General features: G+C 37.1%; 1 protein-coding gene across 1 annotated transcript; it reads left to right on the top strand.

Moving 5' to 3' along the window:
* The first annotated feature begins 200 nt into the window (after window positions 1-200).
* On the top strand, window positions 201-9138 carry LOC113120283 (leucine-rich repeat-containing protein 3B). Its single transcript, XM_026290198.1, has 2 exons — window positions 201-394; window positions 8061-9138. Exon 2 carries the CDS (start codon window positions 8174-8176, stop codon window positions 8957-8959), a length of 786 nt encoding a protein of 261 aa, XP_026145983.1. The 5' UTR covers window positions 201-394; window positions 8061-8173; the 3' UTR covers window positions 8960-9138.
* The last annotated feature ends 1022 nt before the right edge of the window (window positions 9139-10160 follow it).

Genomic DNA, 10160 nt, shown 5'->3' with positions numbered 1-10160 from the left:
AGTGATTGTGTGGATTATTTTACGATTTCGAGAAGCATTAGTGCAATTGTTTTATGTATTATAGTATTATTAATGGTTTATTATTAATGTCGCATACATTTTGTTTCTCCCTAAGACTGTAATGTATAAACGCTGCGAATCGGCTCAACTGAATCACTCCGAGGAATCGGTTTAAAAGAACCATTCGCTCGCGATTCAGACGCCACTACCACGGCGCGATCGAACCCCTCCCAGTTACTCCCGTGGCTTTTGCCACGAACATAAGGCAACAATCTCCGAAATATGTGAGAGCTCACGTGAAATAACGAGCGAGAGCGTCATATCAAGTGTTTAAATGATTCCCCGAAGATGTGAGAGTCACGGATGCGGCGATCGATGAGTGTTTCTGTCGCAGGTAAGAGACAAACGCATGTCGCCTGTTGCTCAGCCACACATAAACACACAAGACTGACATGCATTCGTCTGTGTCACATATGCATTTTGCATGCTGAGAACTACATGGTATAAAATGAGCTTATTGTACGTGCGTCAGCTGGTGTTTGTATGTGAGTGAATTATTGCACCGTTTCAAATGATATGCACCTTTTGAATAGCAATTGACAGGTCATTGATGGCTTTTATTGTGCTCTTTAGATTTGCATGCAGCAGGCATGTCTGATTTATCTAAACCAGCCATGCATGAGCAACTTATTTGCAGTTATTGATTAATCTCATAATGGAACTAATAATCATGCTTATTGAACGCAATCATGTTTCACGTTCACTAGGGTGTGGAGACCCTCGGCTGTGATCTGTAAAATCGCTCTTCGCTGCTTTACAAGTCGAGAAAAGTTATTTTCAGCACTTGGCTTTTTGATTTCGACCTGTCTTTGAGATGCTGTCTGCTTGTGAAATTGCTGGAAGAAGGTGATGTTCGCTTTGATCACACCGGAAGGGTCAGATTTCATGCAAGAGCCACTAGGAATAAATCAGGGATAATGCATTGGATCAAAGCTCAGATGCTGCTTCTATCTGATTGGATTGTTATCACATTTGACACTAGACTACTTCAAAGTCAGATTCAGATCTGCTGATTGAAGTGAGCAATAGTGTCTAAAAACTATATTTGATTCTTTGTGCTATAAGATCTCCCTGTTTTAATACTTCTCTCAAATCCAATGAGAAGTATAATGCATGTGTTAGAATAGAAATGCATCAAATGATATATATATATCTGTACCATTTCTCCACCAGACGTTGATTGTTTATGTGGAAATCGAATAAAATATCAGCCAAACATAATTTTTGCACTGATTCAAAGCTGTATTGAATGAATGAATCATTGAGAGCACAAGAAAGCCATTATGTTTTCTTTCCCCCGGCTCCATGATCTTCACATTATGAATTTAATGTGTTATGTTTATGGCAGTGGTAGTGATAAAAGCTTTAGAATCTGTTTCTTCGAGCTGTGGCCTAGATCCAAGCTCTGCCTGTTAATCTGGATCAATGTGTTTTAATATTAAAACCTGATGGCAGTCTTATTATGACTCTTCCATTCATGATGAGTATGTATGCACTCATTCTTTTAATGCCGAGAGCATCTGTAATTTATGTAATTCATAACCAGTGTCTAATAAATTTATACACAACCTTAGAAGAAAAAAGGTGCTCCCCGAAAGCAAATCACATGCAATATTAATACTTGAGAGTGCATCTTGCATAGATGTTTTACAATTTTAAAGTCGACATGTACTGAAGTCACCCAACTCATTTTCTAAATGCATGTTCTTGATCTTATGGTGAATTATTTTCAATGCATTTGTTTCTTAAAAAGAAAAAACTGGGCTTTGGTGGGTAAAATGACAGACTTCAACAATCATTTCAGTCTGCTTACACCCCTCCCTCTCCTTTTTTATTGGTAATTTGAATAGAAAAATAAATAATATTTCTACAGTGATTCTACAGTAATTTGGTTATATGTAACTTAATGTGAAAAAGTGAAAATTTAATTAAATGATATTTATTAATATAATAATACTCTACTTATACGCTACTCTAAATTATGTAAAGTGTTTAATAAAATGATATTTTAATATTTAATATATATGAATATATTTGTTATTTTATTTTTATTTAGTAAAATATTTGAATCACCACATGGATTTCCTTTATTATAACTGTACACTTGTTATAAGTTATGTACACATTTTTGGTAATTTAACAATAAATGTAAATTTAATAATCATATTTCAATATATTTTAATCTTATTTTATTAATATAATGTGAGATACCTTTACTGTTACTGTTCATTTATATTAAGTTCGACTTTCCCACTATGGATACCTTGGCATTTGAAAATTGAAAAGGTTCATTGAAAGACTGATATATTTGATAAAAGTTAGAAAAATGGCACCGTTTTTCAAAGAGGTGGTGGACTTGTTTTTTTTTTTCTATGCTTGATTGTGTTTATGGGTGGAGTCTTAAATAGGTTCAATGCCCATTTCTTCATACTTTTAGATACTGTTGTTTGTACATGCTACTGCTTTCCTGGGGGCGGGGTTTATCTGAGTTTGTGATGTAATAGACCCGGGAAGAAGCCCGTTAATCTACTTAAACAGAATTTTAAAGAAGATATCTCGGTTTGCATTGAACTTCCAGCGCTGCAACTTTTGCAGATATTTGTTTTGCTCAAACAGCAACATTACAAACTAACGCTAAAAAAGTTAAAACAATCTGAAAGTACACTCTTAATATCAGTCAGTCAAGCATTATAATAATCAAGTATTATTTAATAATCAAACCCAAGTAATAAGAAATAAACTTGATAACCACGTTAGAATGCATATTAGTTATAAAAATTGTGTAAAGATAATAATGATACGCATTTTACTAATAAGAAATATAAAACGCACTAAGGATTACTAAGGATTAATGGGCTGCTGGGTTCATGAATATTAATCAGGTTTTGTGCATTCGCTCAAACTGATTTGCTGAAATCAGGTGTGGGCCAGCCAATGAGATTGCTGTTTGTGCATTAGCTCCGCCCACTACCGGGAAACCGTCAGTTCTTAAAGAATGAAGAATTCCAAAGGAACGGCATTATTCTGACATGAGAATACAACAAAGAATATCGTTTACATGTAGTGCATCAATTCACCACCTCTGGTGGTTGATGAGGGAATTGCAGGGGGTTCGTGAGTAGGTACACATGGTTTGCCTGCAAGTTAATACCATTAACGAATAAATTAATGAAAAAAAAGAATAATTAAAATGTTTTTGCTAAGACATATAATAACAATAGCTATGTAAATACTACTAAAATATTATTAAAACTGATAAAAAAATAAATGTTAAACATGCTAATGTGCCATTAAATAATTAAAATATTTACTTAAAATCTCAGGGGTTAACTTCAGTATGTCAAATACAGGTGTGTTGCACATCCATTCAGATGAACTGAAAACTGCACAGATCACTTGATGGAGATTGAAACTCTGAAGCGCTCAGAGAGTGTTCAGCGAGTGAACATATATATGTGCTAAACTTAAACTTAGCCTCTAAATAACACACTTGCGAGTAAAATCTGAGAATTTATTAGCCATTGGCTAATATTAGACATCATTTAGTCGCCCAGAGTGAAGATCGCATATGCAAGGGATTTACTCACAATGTAGAGGCTTGTAAGTTGCATATTTTGGGGGATAATTTACCAGCAAATGAATCTATTTATATTTTAACATAATCATATTCTAGTAGTAAAAAGTATGAATCACAATATGAATTCCCTTTAACATATATTGATACCTACATGATATCCCAAAGCAGGCATTTGATAGATGCTATTTTTATTTATTTTTTCATATCAATAAACAGAAAATAATGTCTGCTTGGTTTAAGGTCTTGTACAGCTTTCTTATAAGGTGATCAGAGGCCATAAACCTCAAACTATCAGATCCATCCATGCAGAGGCGCCATGTCAAAGTAAAAGTGTTTCTCCATAAGAAACTTGAGTTTTATGTTTAAACAACAAATGATGATAGAGTCCAGATGGTTCATAAATAAGGGATAATATACAATCAGCACATCATAATGGCAAAATAGACCCAGTATGATTAGGACCCTGACGTGAGGCGGGTAAATTTATGACAAATATACATGGATTATTGATTTGAGAGGAAATTATTCAAATAGATTACTACTTAGAATATGAGCATAGCTTTATTGGAAACATAATTTTCCTGGACGAGTGGTCTTTTATGCTTTATTGCTATGGGCAACAATCATCAATCAGGAAACTAAAGTGATAGTCAGGTTCTGGAAGTAAATTCCATTCATTTTTCTCCATAGAACAATTTATTTTTTTACGATAACTCGTAAACCTGTAAAGACAGATGTACTGAGCTCAGAGGTTGTAAATAGATAGTATGTGCTTTTTTTTAAACCTTCTGCTGACATTATTACAACTTATTTTTAAAATGATTGTGTTTAAGAGCTGAATTAGTGGTGAAAAACTACATTACCCATGATGCCGTAGAGAAAATTCCACCAATCAGAGCATTGCGGTGTACAAAACGAGATTGATGTAATCTAATTGGTCTTTCTATCCTTTCAAAATTCGTAAATATTTATATACATATGAATATTTTGCAATAAACTTAAATTATTCTTTAAAGCAATATATTTTTCCATTGTTTTAAATCCGATTACTTCATTTGCAGTGCTTCCCTTATGATAATTAATCATGGTTTTATTATAGTGAAAGTGTAGTAACCATTGTTTTTTTTTTTTGGTGATTGATTATAATTTATGTAACTACAGTTTTACTACTAATACCATTCTTATAGTTAGTGTAGCAAAACATGATTAATTTGGTGTTACCGTAGTCTAACTAGAATAACTTGGGTTTTTTTTTTTGTAGTGAATCCATGGTTAATTTTATTTTCCTCATTGAAGCTGTTAAGTACTTATCTTAGTCTTATATTTTTGTATGTCACTTTTTTTTGTTTTCTTCAAATGAAAGTTTGTAAGTTTTTTTAATCATGTATGAGCTGGTTGGATTGTTAAAGGCTCATAAGGCTTCAATCAAGACCTTTTTTTTTTATATTTTTAATCCTTAAGGGGAAAATTTGTGGAAGGATTCACAGTGTTTTTTGTTGTTGACAGTTTATGAGTGATCATTTTCTCATTTTCTGTGATGGCCTGTCAGCTGTAATAGTCTGCACCAAAACGCATGAGAGCTGCCATCATATATCCCATGTGACACATCCACGCATTACATCAGCTGGACAGGGGCCTGAGAGTCATTCACTCAGTCCACATTGGCCCTCAAGAGCCTCAGGCAACACAAACACACACACACACGACTCAGCTATAGTGAACAGTCACTGACCGCGTCATGTCAGGACGCCTGGGATACTTATTTTTACATCTATATTGATATATCTGCATTTGTTTTTCAGCTCTAAGATTAGAAAACACTTCACATGCATGATGCAAACAAAAGGTCCAGATGTGCATGCCTCTGTAAACCAGCATGTGTTTGCTCCGCTCAATCAGTCCGCTGATATTTCCGTGCACTAAATGCAGCGCGCTCAGAAATGTGCAGGTGACACCGACTTCCAGCTGCTTTTATCTCTCACCTTTCAGTCGTTAACATCAATCCGTGATTGGCGTCATGTACTGTATGTACGTGAGCGGCATGCGCTCCGTGTTACTGTGTGTTAATTATAGCTCTCCCTCCCAGCCTGAAATACAACCGCTTTATGATAGATGACCTTTCTGTAATGTCTCAATGAGTGCCTTCAAGATGCTGCTTAGTTTGCATGACTAGTTCCTCAATTTAAAGTAGTTAAACTGCAGTCAAGCTTTCTGGGATTAGAGTTGTTTGCTTATTCGTTTATTGAGTGGTAAAATATTTTAAACCCTGACGGGGTGAACAGTGCTAGGTCTTGTGTTAATCTGAGGGGGCTTATTTTAAAATAAAACCTGATTGGCTGTAAATGATCCCATAACTACACTCAAGCTATTTAAGGAGGGTAATGTTATATTATATTATATATAATATAATATTATAATTTTATAATATAAAAATTAAAACTGCAATAACTTTACTGACGAGATGCGCATTAATGATCGGCCGACCGTGATCGGAGCACCCCTAATCACAATCACAATGAAAACACAAAGAATGGCCTTATCAGCTGCCATAGTTGCAACTCTTGTCTTGTGTCAGTAGAACAGGCTTTTTTTCTGTTTAAAAAATGTTTTGCACTGTTTTGTCAGACATCAAACATGTTAAGTTTGGGGCAGATTGGACACTGCATGACTGAGTTACAGCAACTTCCGGTTTCACTACATTAATAGCATGCTTTAGCACTTAGCTAAGTGTTTCTAGCATGTTTTAGTATGTTTCTAGCTTGTTGCCAGCCTATTTAACACTTTTTGATGCTTTTTAATAGGTTGCTAGGAGTCCTTAACAGTGTTAAACATGTCACTTCCTATGGCCAACAGGTAACGCTATGACTGTAACTGAATATGGGCAATGATATGTGTTCAGGACAGAACATCTTTCAAACGTGTGAAGTTTGGGGCAGATCAGACATTGCTTGTCTGAGTTACAGTAACTTCCTGTTTCATGGCGAAACCTCAAACTTTGTCAGGCTGCCAAGGGACATGCCCCTTGATGAAAACTCAAGATCTTTGCAATTAACCCTCACCAAATTTTACGATCATCCAATTAAACCTTTAGGAGGAGTTTGTCAAAGTACAAGGCGGATCTCCTCCCATATCAGATGTAAATTTTCACCAGTTCAGACGCGTGTGCAAAGTTTTGGGGTATGTTTAGGCCACTTAAAACTGCAATTCACTTTGAAGAAAAACATTGAGGGCCGCAATGGAAACAAGCCAAGGGCTTTATTGTGTTTTTATCCTTGACAGTTTTTCTAAAGTGTATGGAATACTTGTATTTTGTAAAATTTTATAAACTTGTCAAATAAATTTCAATTCAATTCAAAGAAGAAAATAAATGGAGCAATTCCAGTAGGATCCTCACACCATCGTTGCTCAGGCCCTAATTACTGTAAATACTAATTATTGAACAATATGGGTCGTCAATGCCCAATGTTTACAGGGTGACAAAATAATGCTGATTTTATATCATATTAATAGTATAATAATATATAGACTGTGTGTGTGTGGGCATGTTTTTGTGACATATCAGGACACAACTCTGTATAATGACATGGGTATGACACAGGTATTACAAGGAGAGGGTGACTTATGAGGACATAAGCCATGTCCCCATTTTTCAAAACGCTTATAAATCATACAGAAAGAGTTTTTTTGAGAAAGTAAAAATGCACAAAGTTTCCTGTGAGGGTTAGGGTTAGGGGTAGGGTTAGTGAATGGCGATAGAATATACAGTTTGTACAGTATAAAAACCATTACGCCTATGGGACGTCCCCACTTTTCACAAAAACAAACGTGTGTGTGTGTGTGTGTGTGTGTTTAAAAAAATAGTTCAGAATTTTTTTCAGCAAAGACACATTAAATTGATCAAAAGTGACACTAAAGACAAATTTTTTTTTTTCTTAATTTTCTATTAATCTGAAAAAGCTGTTTTCAACTTTCAACTATCAATTCATAATAAGAAATGTTTCTTCAGCAGCACATTTTACATTTGAAAACATTTGAATAGCACACAATTCTTTTAAATTGTTGTAATATTTCACAATATATCATTCAGCCTATATCAAATTTTATGATAATATCTCGGATCAGATGCACCTATTATATTGCTGATGTAAGCAAATGGTCATTTTTAATACAGTTACTCCTTAAAACAAACAAAAAAAGGAAAATGTGCATACATTATCCATCGACAGAGTTGTGAGTAGACTTGAGTAAGCCACATAGCACTTGATGTCAGTTTTTCTGACAAGCCTCTGTGAGGTCTGTATGTTCCCTGTGTTCAGTGGCACATTCTCTTGGAGAGGTGATGGAGGAGAGGTGTCATTCCCACCCATAAATTAACTTGTTGACTTGTTGGTGTATGTGTTCACTGTGTCTTCTCCCTCCGCAGGCTCAAACAGACGATGAGAGTTGACGAGACCCACAGCTCTTGGTGATGACGCAGTCCCGTTATGGGGCTCTCGTGAACGGCCCGGGTGTCGAGTATGTTGACTGCCTGTCAGCATGACGCCGTTGGACCTTTGGCTTTCCCGCTCCATCCCCATGTGTCTGCTGTTGCAGAGCCTGGTGCTCATAGTCCTGTGCTTTCCGTCTGCCAGCACCTGTCCCAAGGGTTGCACCTGCCAGCGCTCCGAAAGCCCTCCGCACGGCCTCAACGTCACCTGTAGTCTGTCACGCTTGAAGGAGATCCCGCCTGACGTCCCGCCGGACACCCAGCTGCTGCAACTGGACCGAAACCACATATCGCTAGTGCCCGATCGCATATTTCATGGTTTGAGGATGCTTCGGAGGCTCAATCTCTCCCATAATGCTGTGGAAACCCTCGGGGAGGGGGCGTTCGTCGGATTGGAGGGCTCTCTGGAAGTGCTGGACCTTTCCCACAACCGGATCACTAGCGTGCACAAGGACGCGTTCGCACGGCTGAAGGCACGTGTGATGGTGGACAACAACCCTTGGCATTGTGACTGCGCCTTGCAGCAGGCGCTGGGTGGCATGGCCCACAACCATGAGGCCGCCACGCGCGTGCTGTGCCGTAGTTCAGAACTGAGGGACCAAGAGGGCCAGCCGTTCCTGGCCGTGGACGCGGACTTGTGCAACCTGGCCAAGCGGACCACCGACTACGCCATGTTGGTGACCATGTTCGGCTGGTTCGCAATGGTTATCTCTTATGTTGTGTACTATGTACGGCAGAACCAGGAAGACGCGAGACGACACCTTGAGTACCTAAAATCGCTTCCGAGCAAACCCAAGAAACCGGATGAACCGGAGGACATCAGCACGGTTGTGTGACTTAAAATGAAGATCACACGATCCCAGAGACTAAAGGCCCGTTCACACCAATGATGATAACTATAACGATAACTATAAGAGAATGTGGACACAGCTACAGTGACAACAGTATATTGTTGCTGTCAGATGATTAATCGCGATTAATCGCATTTAAAATGAGTTTTTATTTACATAATATATATTTGTGTGTACTGTGAATATTAACATACACTCACACACACATACAGTATATATTTTGAAGATATTTACATGTATTTACATATATATATATATATATATATATATATATATATATATATATATATATATATATATATACAGTCTTGTTCAAAATAATAGCAGTACAATGTGACTAACCAGGATAATCAAGGTTTTTAGTATATTTTTTATTGCTACGTGGCAAACAAGTTACCAGTAGGTTCAGTAGATTGTCAGAAAACAAACAAGACCCAGCATTCATGATATGCACGCTCTTAAGGCTGTGCAATTGGGCAATTAGTTGAAAGGGGTGTGTTCAAAAAAATAGCAGTGTCTACCTTTGACTGTACAAACTCAAAACTATTTTGTACAAACATTTTTTTTTTCTGGGATTTAGCAATCCTGTGAATCACTAAACTAATATTTAGTTGTACGACCACAGTTTTTTAAAACTGCTTGACATCTGTGTGGCATGGAGTCAACCAACTTGTGGCACCTCTCAGCTGTTATTCCACTCCATGATTCTTTAACAACATTCCACAATTCATTCACATTTCTTGGTTTGCTTCAGAAACAGCATTTTTGATATCAAGTTCTCAATTGGATTAAGGTCTGGAGATTGGGCTGGCCACTCCATAACATTAATTTTGTTGGTTTGGAACCAAGACTTTGCCCGTTTACTAGTGTGTTTTGGGTCATTGTCTTGTTGAAACAACCATTTCAAGGGCATGTCCTCTTCAGCATAGGGCAACATGACCTCTTCAAGTATTTTAACATATGCAAAACTGATCCATGATCCCTGGTATGCGATAAATAGGCCCAACACCATAGTAGGAGAAACATGCCCATATCATGATGCTTGCACCTCCATGCTTCACTGTCTTCACTGTGTACTGTGGCTTGAATTCAGAGTTTGGGGGTCGTCTCACAAACTGCCTGTGGCCCTTGGACCCGAAAAGAACAATTTTACTCTCATCAGTCCACAAAATGTTCCTCCATTTCT

Source organism: Carassius auratus, chromosome 19, assembly GCF_003368295.1.
Source record: "Carassius auratus strain Wakin chromosome 19, ASM336829v1, whole genome shotgun sequence".
NCBI classification, from domain to species: Eukaryota; Metazoa; Chordata; class Actinopteri; order Cypriniformes; family Cyprinidae; genus Carassius; species Carassius auratus.
Note: the sequence above shows the minus strand (reverse complement) of the source record. Positions and strands in the feature narration are given on the sequence as shown.

Bases quoted from the DNA above. Each gene is read 5' to 3' on its own strand.
- LOC113120283 (XM_026290198.1), top strand. From the start codon at position 8,174: ATGACGCCGTTGGACCTTTGGCTTTCCCGCTCCATCCCCATGTGTCTG.